The sequence below is a fragment of the Hylobates moloch genome, unplaced genomic scaffold (assembly GCF_009828535.3).
Source record: "Hylobates moloch isolate HMO894 unplaced genomic scaffold, HMol_V3 SCAFFOLD_7, whole genome shotgun sequence".
NCBI lineage: Eukaryota > Metazoa > Chordata > Mammalia > Primates > Hylobatidae > Hylobates > Hylobates moloch.
The window spans coordinates 86,372,905-86,388,209 of NW_026652282.1; the positions used below are offsets into that span (position 1 = coordinate 86,372,905).

Sequence of the window (15,305 nt, forward strand, 5' to 3'; positions counted from 1 at the left end):
AAAAAAAAAAAAAAAAAAAAGGATTAAAATGGGAGAGAGTGTGTGAAAATGCCTGCCCTGTACTTGGTTCCATAAATAAGGGCTTTTCAGGTACAGTGACCTTGGGGAGGTGGGGAAAAAGTAGAACTATGGCATTTGATACACTCAAGACAGTTTTCTTCAAAAATAAAAGAACAAGACTTCCTTTGCATACAGGAGTGTAGAATTGCAAGAAACGCTCCACAAACTACTTTTTCATTTAAAAAGTTATGGTGAAATATACATAACATGAACGTTTCCATCTTAAATTAGCTGGGTGTGATGGTGCTTGCCTGCAGTTCCAGTGCCTGTAGTCCAATAACTACTTTCATAGCTATTGTCTGATAAACTTAAAAAAAAAAAAAAAAAAAAACACAGCCGGGCGCAGTGGCTCATGCATTGTAATTCCAGCACTTTGAGAGGAGGATGTGGGCAGATCGCTTGAGCCCAGGAGTTTGAGACCAGCCTGGGCAGCATGGCAAAACCCCATCTCTACAAAAAATACAAAACTTAGCAGGGTGTGGTGGTGCATGCCTATAGTCCCAGCTACTGGGGAGGCTGAGGTAAGAGAATTGCTTGAGCCCGGGAGGTTGAGGCTGCAGCGAGCTGAGATTGCATCACTGCACTCCAGCCTGGGTGACAAGGAGAGACTGTCTCAAAAAACAAACAAAAATCAGCAAAAGAGACACCCTTTGATTCAAACAAGCAGAGTTGGCCATATTCATGACTCATTTTACCTTTCTTTTGAAAATATAAAGCTTCCAGATTCCAATGATATGGTTTGTTCACAGTCTGTCCTCCATTCACCTAGAAAAGGGAAGATTGCTTTCTCTTTTAAAAAGGAAAGCTTAAAACAGAGAAAAGGGTTCAGGTAGAGGAACAAATGAGATCAAAATTCCCAGGTTGATACTCAATGATTTTAAATGCTGAGTTTTTATCCAGAAATATTGCATGATGATATATTAAAATAAATCCTTAATAGGTCAGAATGCTCAAGAAATGGGGATTATTCTTTTTAATGGCACTTTCTGATGAACTGAAAATTAACAAGAAACCCATGTTTTGTCTATTTCTATCCTTTACGTTGAAAAAATAGTGAAAATATGCATTAGTCCGTTTTCCTCTCAAATTTAAAGAGTCTAGCGAACAAAATTAAACCTTTAATTCAAAGTCTTTGGCTTGAATTCGATCATAGCCACTTATCAGCTGTGTGATTTCAGGTAGGTTATTTAAGGTCTTTTGTCTTAATTTCCTCATCTGCAAAATAGCGATAGTTATTAATTCATGCATAATGCGTAGCATGGTATTTGGCGCATTGTAAGCCCTTAGCAAATTTTAGCTCTTACCATTATCACTATTTATTATTGTTAAATGTACAGCACCATCGTAGGTGCAAAGTGGGAATAAGAAAAGTAGGAGAACCAGATGGAAATTCCAGGTGCTTACTGCGCAGGTAAGGGATACAGGAATTACATCCACAAAACAGTCTGGTTTTAGTGGGATGCTGTAAGTTATGAAGGTTCCTGTCAAATGAGTGATGCACACTTCAGGCCCACAGGGGTTCAGGGAGGGGAGACAAGAGCTGGGCAGGTTGGCCGGGCGCGGTGGCTCACGCTTGTAATCCCAGCACTTTGGGAGGCCGAGGCGGGCGGATCACGAGGTCAGGAGATCGAGACCACGGTGAAACCCCGTCTCTACTAAAAATACAAAAAATTAGCCGGGCGTGGTGGCGGGCGCCTGTAGTCCCAGCTACTCAGAGAGGCTGAGGCAGGAGAATGGCGTGAACCCGGGAGGCGGAGCTTGCAGTGAGCCGAGATTGTGCCACTGCACTCCAGCCTGGGCGACAGAGCGAGACTCCATCTCAAAAAAAAAAAAAAAAAGAGCTGGGCAGGTAAGGTTGAGAAAGGGAAGGAAGAGGAAGGAGGAGAGTTGAAAGGAGGAGGAAAAGGCATGACAGAAGCAAGCCCAGAATGATTCAGCTAGACGAGGAAGGGGGATGGAACAATACCAGCTAAGAAAGGTGTGGGTCAGAAATGAGCATGGCATATTCTGGAGGTCCGTTGTGTGGTTGCAGTGCCTCAGGGTCATCATTTTGGAGATCAAACTTCCTTGCTAGGACTGTAACTGAAAAAGAAGCGGGCAATTGGATCGAATGGATGCTGACCCCTGGGACTTCTCTAAATGGTATACAAAGCACAACACAATGAAAACCATAGCAAAATAATTTTACAAGACTTAAAAAGGAAAAAGGGATTAAAAGAAAAAAGACTTTCCTGTGATTTACCTTACGCTGCAATAAATACACAATCCTGATGAACCAATGTTCTCTGCAAATATGACCCTATTTAATTGAGACATTGATATATAATATTACAAGGCTTATCAGCTATGGGAGAGAACAAGCCACACTTGTGCAAAGATCCCTGAAATGTCAGGGAGTGGGGCTATGAATAGAGAAATTCAAAATGCCATTTGAACTTTGCCTGTGGGTTGAGGCCTTCTCAGGGTTCTCCAGGGAGGAAATGATAAGGAGTAGTGTGAGGTGAACAGACCTTGATTTCTGGCTTGGGCTTTGCTTGTTACCCTTGTACAGGGACTTCATACTTGTGAAGATGACCTTCCTATCTTTTCATGTCCTGCCTGTTGACCATCACAATTGCTGACCAGCCTTCTTGCTTCCTATTTAGAATGAATGGATTGAACCCTCAAGCAGAGTTTTAAGACTGTAGATGTTCATTTAATGGAAGAACAGGTTGGGCCACGGAGATGCCCTAAAGTCTAAGCCTCTATGTTAAATAAACAGCAGAAGAACCAATTCAGTACCTTGCAATATTTCTGTGTGACTGTGACTCCCTGTTGGAATTGAGGTTTTGATATGGTAGGTGGGCCCATGAAATTCATTGGACACGCTTGGAAATTCCTTCTGGTTAAAGTGAAGAAACAGAACCATCCTGGGTATTTCTTGAGGTACTGGGGCTTGGCACCTTGGCCAGGGACAATCATATCATAGGACACCTTCTCTATCCTGGTTTTCCCTCTTTCCTCATGAATATTTCAGTCCTGGGGAGGCCCCTTGGGATGATCAGTTGAGTTAATGGAAGGTAGGAATGAGAGGAAAAGAGAAGGGGCAGCCGCATTACTTTGCCGTGTGATGGGGACTGGGGAAAGAGATACTAGGGACTGATTTGCGTATGAACCTGTGTTCTGTTTTTCCTGTCTTCTCTTCTGTAAGGCCCTGCTGGCTAGAGCCACCTCCTTGAGCCCCACTGGCTACCTCCCACAGACACTATACAGTTGGCAGTGCCAACTTACCACCTATCTCCCCACACCACAGCAACAGCTCGGTCCCCAGCCATAAATATGGCTTTCTTTCTCCCCTAGGTCACGACAGCCTGATTTCCTACTCCTGACTTCAAACATCTGCTTCATCTCTTTGTCTCTCTTGTTCAAAGGGAATTAGTCAGAGACTCTTCCTTGGTCTCTACCCTGCCTCTTATTTATGTCCTGAACCAAGATTCTTGAGCCTGGAATAGAAAATTGTGTTCCAACTCCACAGTTTTCATAGAGACCCTAGTTTTGTCTGGGGGCTGTGTTTCAGAAGGGTCCAGGTGTATCAATTATGCTGCCCATGCCTGTATGCCATCTCTTCAATCACTTGTGTCCCCTTGTTTGTGAAGCACAACAGAGTGTGCTTTCAGAAAGAGTCTTTTGTATTCCTAGAGTCTAAAAATATTTGCATGTAAATGTTGGGAATCCAGACAGTCTCCTTAAGATCTGTGCTTCTCATGGGGAGGCACACAGACCATTGGGGTGCATTTGAAAATTAAATTTACACCAATTGCACCTTGGGTCCCTGCCCCATAGTGCTGTGCTAACATGTGAGAAGGAGAGAGTGTGACATTGATCAAGGCAAAGCATAAATAACCACATTTCAAAATGAATACAAATTGCATAATGACAGTTTCCAAACTATTAGCCTACTTTACAAAAAAAGTTAATTCAACACAAGCCCAGAACTGGCTGTTGCTTATGTGCTATGCTGCCAGTTGGCAGGCATAGCTTTGCAAGGGGATTGGGGGAAATGAGGATTATTGTAGTGGAAGCACACTCGGCCTTTTGTGAGAAGGGTACAAATTGCATCACTCTCTCAAGCCCCTGCTGTTCAGTGTTCAAGAGTGGACACCAGGATACTGCATGCCTTCAGGGGAAGTTGCTTACTTTTCCTAGAGGTAAAATGGCCCAGTGCCGAGGCTTGGGGAGGAACCCTGAGTTTATAGCCCCTTGAAGGAAAAAGGTCTGGGCAGCTGGAGGTGATACACACTGAGGAGCTACACCTGCAAAGGTATGTGCTGCCCCCAGCTGGGCAGTCCTGGGCACCAGGGGAGGACATGGCGATACAGAAGCTGGCCTTCTCTGGGATGAACTCTGCATGCTATCTCGGGCAGACCATTCCACTGCTCTGGGCCTGTGTCTCCTCATCTGTAAAATGAAGAGAGTGCACTGGACGGCTGTGAAAGCCCCCTTCGGCTCAAAAAGAATGCCATGGTCTCTTCCTTTAAATTGCGTGTCCCCTAGAAAGAGAAAGGCCCATTGCTTGGAAGAGTGGCATGAAATGATGGGATTGGTTCCCTGTGGTCGCCATACTTTTACTGCAGGACTCACGAATGTTCGTCTCACTTGCAAAGGAACATGAGAAAGTGCCTGCTAGGAAAAAGGAGGTGTCTGAGGCAAAGGGTTGATTCTCTTTGGGTCACCCTACTGCCTTGACTAATCGGAAGGGAGCATTAGGAAAGTCTCGGATGAATTCCCCCAATTCCATGCAGCATTCTCAGAAAGAGGAGTGTGTGATGAGGGTTATGCTATGATATGTACTGCCTCCAGAGAGCCTCCACTCAAGGTTTGAGAGCCTTGCTCCAGGATCTATGCACCAGTTTGTACTAACTCCCCTACTTCCATCAGTAGGAGTCCCTGGGATACAGAAATTTGAATTAGACAAAGTTGGATTTACCAATTAGGAAATTCAGTAAAGGACTCAATTTTTTATTTAATTATTTATTTTTAGAGACAAGGTCTTGCTGTGTTGCCCAGGCTGGAGTGCAATGGTGTAATCATAGCTCATTGCAGCCTCAAACTCTTGAGCTCAACCCATCCTCCTGCCTCAACCTTCCAAGTATCTGGGACTATAGGATAAATTTTCTTTAAAAATTGTAGAAACAGAGTCTTGCTATGTTGCCCAGGAGGGTCTCAAACACTTGGCCTCAAGCGATCCTCCGGCCTCAGCTTCCCAAAGTGTTGAAATTATAGACATGAGTTGCTGCATCTGGCCAGGACTCTATTCAAGCACCATATTTTACCTTCAGGTTTTCAACAATTCCTAGAGCTACCAGCTCCAAATGATTGGGTAGAAAAACAATACATCCATATATGCTCAGAACATGCCCAATTTTAAATATAACACCCCATGAACAAAATTCGGGCAAATGTCTGTTCTTTTGAAAAAAAGTCAAACCAACCTCTGTTCTTCTATTTTCTATATATTTACAGTAATTTCTCTCTTTGTTTAAGAAGTCACCTTTCACACCTATCTCAAGGGAGACCCTTGTATTCTCAGCTAAAGAATTATTTCTAGTCCGTTCTTTCTTTGCCCCTTTTTTCTAATTACTTGTAGTCCAAGTAATGGCTTAGAATTTTGATTCTCAGGCACTTTCAAGTTATACCTCTGAGTTCTGATGACATCTATTTGAAACAAGATCCAAGTTACATAAATCTAGTTTTATTCAAAGAGGTTTCTTGTCCCCCTAAATAGCTCACCTTCTCCCTGCTTAATTTGACCATAAAAATTATTATTGTGAAAGCTCCTTGGCATATGTTCTTCAATGTGAAACAACTTTAGAAAGCAATAGTATATCCAGAATTATTAGCGTACTGCACAATGCTGAAGCTCCTGCACCCCTCCTGAGATCACATTCATAACTTTTCAGCCAAAACTAACTTCTGCAAAGACCATCTATGAGAGGTAAACGTTATTTGCTGAGAGCTAATTTCTGAAGCCTTTTTATAAATTAATTTCCTTATATTACAATAATTCTTATCCATGTCTTAGGGAATTGGAAATGTGCTTTAAGAGAAATGCTGTTTAGAAGCCAGGTGTAGTTGCTCGCACCTCTAATCCCCAAACATTGGGAGGCTAAAGTGGAAGGATTGCTTGACTCCAGGAGTTTGAGACCAGCCTGGGCAACAGAGTGCAACCTCGTCTTGACAAACAAACAAACAAACAAAGAAACAAAAACAAATTAGCCTGGTGTGGTGACACGCGTTTATAGTCCTAGCTACAGAGTGAGACCCTGTCCCTAAAAAGAGAGAGAGAGAGACATGCTTTTTCTGAGATTATTGTAGAAGACCTCCTCCTTTTAAAACCTAGACTGAGAAGAAGGTTGTTTTTTGTTTTTGTTTTGTTTTGTTTTGGTGTTTATTTTTCTGTTGTTGTTTTATGAGCCAGGGTCTGGCTCTGTTGCCCAAGCTGGAGTAAAGTGGTTTGATCATAGCTCACTGCAGCCTCCACCTCACAAGCTCAAGTGATCCTCCCACATCAACCTCCTGAGAAGGTGGGACTATAGGCATGTGCCAACGTACCCAATTACATCTTTAAAATTTTTTGTAAAGATAGGATCTCACTATGTTATAGAGGCTGGTCTCTAACTGCTGGGCTCAAGTGATCCTCTCACCTTGTCTTCCCAAAGTGCTAGGATTGCAGGTGAGAGCCACCGCGCCTGGCCAAGAGGAAGTATTTATCTGCAGGAATGTTTTGCATATTTCCTGTCCCCATCCCACTATCCCTCCTTAAATCATCTAGAACCTGGAAGAAGTAGATACGACTTGAAAATAATAAATATGTCTCTTGAAGACCCTATTCACGTATGCAAAAGAATATTCGTATTTTTTGCTTCTTCCAGGATGCCTGAGATGAAAAAAATGTTCTATGTTTGTGTGTGTCCAATTGGTTATGAATTAACTGTGGGATTCGTGTGCTGGATGCTGTTTGGCTTTGAGTCTCAGGGTGGCAAGGCTGGATGGGGTATTGGCACCTTTGTTTGTACAGACCCTGTAGCTCCAAGAGGACTTAAAGCATTGAGAAACCAGATGTTAACAAAAAGGAAAAGTTCAACAATGGGAAACAAGAAAGGCTGAGTTTCAAAATCACCCGGTGAGGATGGCAATGGGCAACACAGATGCATTCCTGGATGTTTCTCACCCCCATCAGAGACTGGGACTCCTGGGGAGGTAATGACCTCCTTGCTGCAGAAATCTTAGATATAATCTAAGACTCTAACTGCTTTGCTAATGCTTGACATCCTTATGTGTGAAGGGAGAGAAGAAAGGAATAAAAAGTATCAGGCGGGCCTGGTGTGGTGGCTCACGCCTATAATCCCAGCACTTTGGGAGGCCGAGGGGGAGTGGATCACCTGAGGTCAGGAGTTCGAGACCAGCCTGGCCAAAGTGGTCAAAGCCCGTCTATACTAAAAATACAGAAAATTAGCCCAGCATGGTGGCAGGCACCTGTAGTCCCAGCTATTCGGGAGGATGAGGCAGGAGAATCACTTGAGCCCAGGAGGCGAAGGTTGCAGTGAGCCGAGGTCTCTCCACGGCACTCCAGCCTGGGCAACAACAGCGAAACTCTGTCTTAAAAAAAAAAAAAAGTATCAGGCAACACTGCAAAAAAAGAAGTATGCTTTTCTGAGAAAACAGAGCTGCCCTTCAAACTGGGAGCATGTAACTGCTGTGAAACTTGTCTTTGATAACCCCTCCAAGCCCACCTCCTATGAGAAGAAATTCTGGTATAACTATGACACCCTTATCTGAAGCCATTGCAATCATTTCATAGCATAAAATGTGTTCACAAAATTACTGCAAATGGCTAGAAATTGCTCAAAAGTAAAGGCTCTATGAAATAGTTAAATGTTTAAAAAATAGTGGGCTTGGCCTCCTCCCACTCCCCCATTTTGGTTTTTGTTGCTTCCTACCGAGGCAGATTTGCATAAAGACTGCAGACATAGCAAAGGTCTGCCCGCTTCTTTTCAATGAGTGATTATTCTGGAACATTGCTCAGGGACCATCTCTTGCTTTGAACAGCACTAAACCAAAAGGTTCCCTTTCAATTTAATTGGCAGGAACCAAGATTCTCTCAAAGATGTTGAAGGTGAAAAACACACTGGAAGGTGTGACTGCCCACTTCTTAGCTGGGCAAGCTACAGTAATAGGTTCTCCTGGCCTAATAGTGGAGAAGAGAGAGCACCTCTTTCTGGTCTTGATGGAGCCCCTTCTTGTGTCTTCTTTGAAGTTGCAGAACCTCTGGGCCAGAATAGTTCCTATTCCTCTGTCTCCTCCACAAAGTGGAGGGCAGGCTGGATGTAGTGGCTCACACCTGTAATCCCAGCACTTTGGGAGACTGGAGGCAGGAGGATCGCTCGAGAACAGGAGTTTGAGACCAGCCTGGGCACTGCAATGAGACCCCTATCTCTACAAAATATACAACAGAAACTAGCCAGGCTTGGTGGTGCACCCGTAGTCCCAGCTACTCAGGAGGCTGAGGCAGGAGGATCGCTTGAGCCTAGGAGTTCGAGGGTGCAATGAGCTATGATCATGTAACTGCACTCCAGCCTGGGCGACAGAGACCTGTCTCAAAAGAAAAAAAGAAGGGCAGGGAGCAGAATTTGGAGAGTACTAGATGCACATTTGGCTGCCCCGTTCCCTCAAGGCTCTGTGAGTAGCGTCTTAGTAAGTTTCTCTTAGAGTCCATGATTTAGCCTGAGCTCCTTAGCATGAATGGAACGTGGCCCTCCCTGGAAACGCACCGCTCTCTTACTAGACTCACCCCTTCCCATCCTGCACATTTATATGTTCCCAATGGGGCAGGGTGGAGGGGTGAGGATGGGGTGGGGGGAGGTGTGGAAGGAAAATGGGTGGGTCAATGTAAACCCATCATGGGCACTTGGCAAACTCTGTGATGTGCAGGACATACTGATGGTGACTCAAGGATATTACCTGATGAGAAGAGGCCTCTTCACCATTCCATTCAAATTGCATTCCCTTAGCAATTCCCATCCATATTCTACTGACCCCATTTGGCATACAAAACCAACGTACTATTAAGTCACATCTTTATTGAAAATACAACAATTATGTGGCCTACAAAAATAACAGGGCATTCGTTAACTTTGTTCATCTATCTATTTCATTTAACAAGCATCTAACGAATTACTTGATGCTGTGCTGTGCACAATTTCTATCTGGCAGGAAAGAACTTTGGAAAAACTGTCATGAAGACCTTACTTTAGAAAAAGGGACCTGCATAATAACTGTTGATGACAGGGGCCCATGTGATGCGTACAGGAGCCAGGCCAGTGTGAGGCATATGTGGCCTGGGTGGCATAGGCGCCACAAGTGGCCCGGGTGGCACAGGTGCCATGGGTGGCCCGGGTGGCATAGGCGCCATGGGTGGCCCGGGTGGCATAGGCGCCATGGGTGGCCCGGGTGGCATATGCACCATGGGTGGCCCAGGTGGCATATGCGCCATGGGTGGCCCGGGTGGCATATGCACCATGGGTGGCCCGGGTGGCACAGGCACCATGCGTGGCCCAGGTGGCATAGGCGCCATGCATGGCCCGGGTGGCACAGGTGCCATAGGTGGCCCGGGTGGCATAGGTGCCATGGGTGGCCCGGGTTGCATAGGGACCATGGGTGGCCCGGGTGGCATAGATGGCACAGGCAGCACAGGTGGTCTAGGTATTTCTGGCATCAGATGAACACAGAAAGCAGGATCCAGAGCAGGAGCAGCATCATAGGGCCTACCCAAGAACATGTCCGCAGGGTGGGCCAGGGCAGCAGCAGCAATGTTTCTCAACATTAGCACCCTCTGATTTCGTTTCCACTTGGCTCTTCTGTTCTGAAACCAAACCTTCAGAGGGGAAAAATGAATTGGTTTAGTATTTTGAACAGTTAACGTCATAATAGAAAAAAACATAACATGCAATTCTATATGCCATTGAGACTTTAAACTGCAACAGGTGAAGCTATTTTCTTATTGCTGAAATATCTTAGAGGAGGGAGGGAGGGGCTCAGATGTGCTAGTGGTCACCCCTGCCTAAACATAACCAAAGCCAAAAGACGGCAAATTTTGGTATGGGCCCATATTGGGTCTGTATTCTCAATACTGATTTCATAAAATAAGTCTACTATATTTGCAAAGAAAAGGAGGGGAGTTTCTATTAAAAGTGTCTTTGGGGTATATTCATGCTATAGAATTTGGAAATAGATGAGAACACTGTCTTTTTTCCTTCTTAGTATTTTCTGGCTCTTTCTTCCTTCCTTCATAAATCCATTGAGAGGCCTATGTAAACCCTGGGAGGGAAAAAAGCAGCTCAGCAAACCTTTTTTCTTTTCCTCTGAGTTTACCTTGCTTCCCTGAGAAGGCAGAGGATACGTCATCCCAACCTGAGGCTATAGGCCTGTGGCATCAGGACTCCAGCATTCAGTGGTCTACTTTGTTGGGCTGCTTTTCCAGACATCACACCCACAGGCGTGCAGTGCATTTCTATCACTGCACTCACACACACACCCTGAGGCAAAGCTAATAAGCCCATTCTAACTTTTTTTTTTTTTTTTTTTTGCAAATACTTCCTTGATGCAGCTATGGTCTTCTGTAATTTCAAACGGTCACCTTTTGATCCCATGACCTGCAAAATTAGTCATCACTGCCTGAGTAAATGAAAAGGTATTTTAAATCAACACAGGTAAGAATCTTGCCTGAACCGAGAGAAGCCCCTAATCAATCAAATTCCAGAAAACCCACCTTTTCAAAATAATATCACCAAAAAGAATAAAACATCTAAGATGTTTTTTCTAAGGTGTTTACAAAAAAGCGAACATTCTCTTATGTATCTGGTAGTTTCATAAAGTTGAATTTGTGTGACATCTGCAATGCATGTGTTTGACTGTATATAATTCTTCTCTAATCTTTCCACCCTTCTTAGGTAAGGGAACTTTATTCAAATTCTTCTTTCTTTTATTGTTTCATTTTTTAAAGACAGTTTTCCAAAGCTTACAAATGTTTTCCCCATTACCACTTAATTGAAATATGTTAGCAATGTTTTCAGGCTGACATCAAAATCTTCCCAAAAAATTAAAATTTAGGGCTGCCACTCTCTACTTTAGTACTGTGTTCTCTGTGTGAATTACTCCTTCACCCCAATGCCTAAATATAAATTCATTCATTTAGCTAAGTGTTTGTGCTAGGTTTTAAATATTTTAAATAATTTAGTACAGTTGAACCTTCTTATAAAACTGAGCTCTTCTGTGCATTAATTTGAATACTTCCGAGGTCAGATTGAGCCCCGAACATGACTTCATATAGAAGTAATCCTTTAGGGAAAACTAACATTCTCCCTAGAGGATACTAGTGTTAGAAGAAGGTTAATCTTATTTATTGGAATGTATGTGTGTATGTATGTGTATACATGTGCATATATGTGTATGTAAATGTGTATATGTACATATACATGTGCATACACTATATGGAGAGAAAGACAGATACAGATATAGAAGGAAGATGAAAACAGTTATCTTTTTTCCTTTGGGAAATCATATTTCCTCTGTTTATGAGCAATTTCCATAATCTGAAGTTTATACATCCTATTTTCTACCACTAAAGCCCCTACTGTTCAAAACTTATTTGCCAACCATGGAAAAGACAACAGAAAACGCCAGCTTGAGAATGTCCAGGACAAAACCTAAAGCATGCTTTAGAATGGCTGTCCTGCCAAATTGCTTTTTCAAGATTTACTGACCTGCACTCTGTCTTCAGTCAAATTCAGGCGTGCTGCAAGTCTCTCTCTTAAGGGAGAAAATTACAAATATTCAGTATTTGGAGTTGTGGATAAAATGAAATAATATGAACGTGGCTGGGCTCAGCACTTTGGAAGGCTGAAGAGGGTGCTGAGGTCAGGAGTTTGAGACAAGCCTGGCCAGCATGGTGAAACCCTGTCTCTACTAAAAATACAAAAATTAGCTGGGCATGGTGGCGCATGCCTGTAATCCCAGCTACTCGGGAGGCTGAGGCAGGAAAATCGTTTGAACCCGGGAGGCGGAGGCTGCAGCGAGGAGAGATCGCGCCACTGCTCTCCAGCCTGGGCGACAGAGTGAAACTCTGTCTCAAAAAAAAAATATATATATATGTATATTATATATCTATATATATGTAGATATATTACATATATATGAATGTACATTATTTCTATCCCCCACCTCCCAGTGCAGTTTTCTGTAATACGGTTGGGACTCGCTTTAGGGAGGTTTTTCCCATGAACAACTTCGCTGTTAAATAAGATAGAAAAACGGAACATATGTAAAAGCGCCCGATGGTTTGTTAGCTGAATATGACTCAATTCTTCTGTTTGTGAAACAGCAGAGAACAACCCTGGAAATCTTTCCTTGGGAAGTCCGTCCGTGAAAAAAAAAAATGAAATGCCAAAATACCTTTAAAGCGCTGTATTGAACCACAGTATTTCTGTTTATTGTAAAAGGGAGAGGTGAACTCTCAGGGAGGGAACTCCAAACCACATCGGCCAAACGCGCCCTAGGGAAATTCTTTTTTGCTCTTTGCCGGGCGAAGGCTAAGTACAACGAAGCCAGAAAGGTCCCCTAAACCCTACTCTGACCTGTCCAGGTGCCCCCCGCCCCCCATTCCAGCCTGGCCAGAAAAGGCCTGCCCCTTCGTACACTACGGGGGTCGGTATGAGGAGAGCTCCGATGAGGCTAGCGAAGGAAAGGGGTCGCTGGCTACCGAAAGCTCAAAAGTCCGCCCCCTGGTTGTAAAAGTGCGCTCCACGTGGCAGGGCGGTTACTAGGGCGAAAAGAGTGAGGCGCTCGCCACGAGCGCACAGTGTAAATGGCGCTAAAAAACTCAATAATCAAGACAAATAATATTTTAACGCAATATTAAAACGTATCAAAATTAATGCAAAAACAACCAATGATGAGCAAATTACCAAAATTTTAAATAAAGGCGGGATCCGACCCTGCCTCACTCGCTTTACCCTAGTCCCGCCCCAGTCTTTTACATCCTCCGCGCCCAGCCTCCCACGTCCCCCAAAAACCAAAGGCGGAGCCAGCGCCCGTGAGCCCCCTACGTGGCTTTTGGCTCCGGTGAAAGGGTCCCGGGATGAACTGGGCGCCTCCCGGGCAAGCCACTTACCGCGCCACAAGGTCAGGATATTGAGCTTCATCGAAAGAGTTCTCCAGCTCCTGCAGCTGAAACTGGGTGAACGCGGTGCGGCGGCGGCGTTTCCTCTCTGGGGGCTGTGGCTCCTCAGCGGTTTGTGGCCCCTCCGCCGGCTGTGGCCCCTCCACGGTCGCCTGGGGCAGCCCCTCCTGCTCTTGCTTCGGCTTGTGCAGGGGCGGCTCCTCCTGCTGTTGCTCCGGCTCGGGCAGGGGCGGCTCCTCCTGCTGTTGCTCCGGCTCGTGGCCGCCGCCACCCTCACGGTCTTGGTCGTCCGAGGGGACGGAACCTTCCGTGCCAACGTTGTTTTCCGCTTCTGCTCCGTTCTCAGGTTCGGACCGTGTATTCTCCTCGTCCTCTCCTCCCCTTGCCATCAGCGAGGTCATGGTAAGTTTCTCATCTGGGAAGGGAGGAAAGCAAAAGAGAGACACCAGGGCGTTGGAGCCCACGGCGCGTGGGCTGGAGGAGGCAGGGGACCCGCTATGGAAGAGCAACCGCAACAGCCGCGCAGCGTCCCGTCCGCTCGCCTCTCCCAGGGAAAAATTCCTCTTTTGGAGTTCGCGAAAGCTCCCGTCCCTGTCCAAGCACTAACCATTCACTTCCTCGATGTCCTCGCCGACGGCCAGGCTGCGGTAGCCAATATCACTGTGGGTGTACCCGCTAAGAGACTCCATGCTTCAAGCGCTGTTGATAAAGCTGTGCACTTCTGCAGACTCTGCGCGGGGTTCCGCGGCGATCCCGGGGTTGGAACTGGCTCTGGGACCAATGGCTCGGGCGAGCGCTTTTCTGGCGCCGGGACCTCTTTCTGGCGCCGTCTGGCACTTGCGCGCCCTGTGTAGCGGTTCGGTGCCTTCCGCAGGTTCAAAGCGTATGCACATGCGTCGGTTAAACGCCCCCTATTAGCATTCATAGTACATCTAGTTGTGAGTGCGACCCCGTGGGGACGCATTCATGTTCAGGGCGTACAAAAAATAGGGCGAGCGTGCGCAAGCATGGTGCAGGTAGTGAACATGCTGTGTGGGGAACAGTAGCTCCAAGTTGCTGCTTAACTAACTACTCCCAACTTGAGCGGAGACCCGGATTGGAAAAAGCGGCTGGGTTGTGACAGCCGATTTGGGGGCGAGGGGGCGAGGGGGCGAGGGGGCGAGGGGGCGGGTCGAGACTTCACACCAGCCCGTGGAGAGGTATTTTGGCAGTGTTCCTCCGCCCAACCCTCTTTACCGCGCAGCACTTGGGTGGAGTGATGCCCTTTGCTTCCCCCACGGAAAAGACCGAGAGATGGCGTTGAGGAAAGCGCGGAGCGTTTAGCAGCCCAAACATGTAAAAATGAACTTGCTAGTCTACCATGCAATTGGGTTCTGAGCACGACTCTCCCTTGCTAGAAATTGGTGACCAATGGATAGGACTATCTAGTTCTGTACAGTTCGCGCCAAAGTCAGGATAGTGATAAGGTGCAATGATTGGCTAGAAGGCTGCTTGCTCTGGATTTTTGAATTCAGAACCCACCGTGCATTCCGGGAGCGGGAATTTGGGGCTGAGTTTGAAGAGCAGTCCGCTGCTCAGGTGCACGCTGCAAGAAACCCAACGCGCTTTTTGAGAAAGCTCCAAGGACTTAAGATTTTTAGTAATGAACTTATGTCAGAGTGCAAGTATAGAAATCTGCTAAGTGCATAGTGCATCCAAGACTGCTTACACTACGGGGGCCCCGTCTTTTGATGCGCGGCACTTGCAACGTCTGCTGTACTAGGTTGCTGCGCTTCTTACTGCAGCGCGCTTTGCGGAAGCCCGTTCTGCAGGCTCCTAAAGCGCGCGTATTCCCCGGGCTTGTGCTGTGGACCTGGGAGAGTTCCCGCCTTCCCCACTACCCCTTCTTCCTCCTCCCCCTCCCTTTTTCTAGAACGATCTTCCTGAATTCTTGCTCCCTAGTGATGTATCACATTTAAAAGGCCTGGGCTATGATTTAAGGCTGTATGGTTCTCCCTCCAATAAGTGTTTGTAGGTTCTCCAGGACGTG

At 45.8% G+C, this 15,305-nt stretch overlaps 1 protein-coding gene across 1 annotated transcript; it reads right to left on the reverse strand.

The window, feature by feature from the left end:
- Window positions 1-9,159: 9,159 nt before the first annotated feature.
- ESX1 (ESX homeobox 1) lies at window positions 9,160-14,052 on the reverse strand. Its single transcript, XM_032756406.2, has 4 exons — window positions 13,884-14,052; window positions 13,268-13,691; window positions 11,862-11,907; window positions 9,160-9,973 (listed from the first exon to the last, which is right to left on the reverse strand). The coding sequence occupies exons 1-4, from the start codon at window positions 13,963-13,965 to the stop codon at window positions 9,350-9,352; spliced, it is 1,176 nt and encodes a 391-aa protein (XP_032612297.1). The 5' UTR covers window positions 13,966-14,052; the 3' UTR covers window positions 9,160-9,349.
- Between the last annotated feature and the right edge of the window lie 1,253 nt (window positions 14,053-15,305).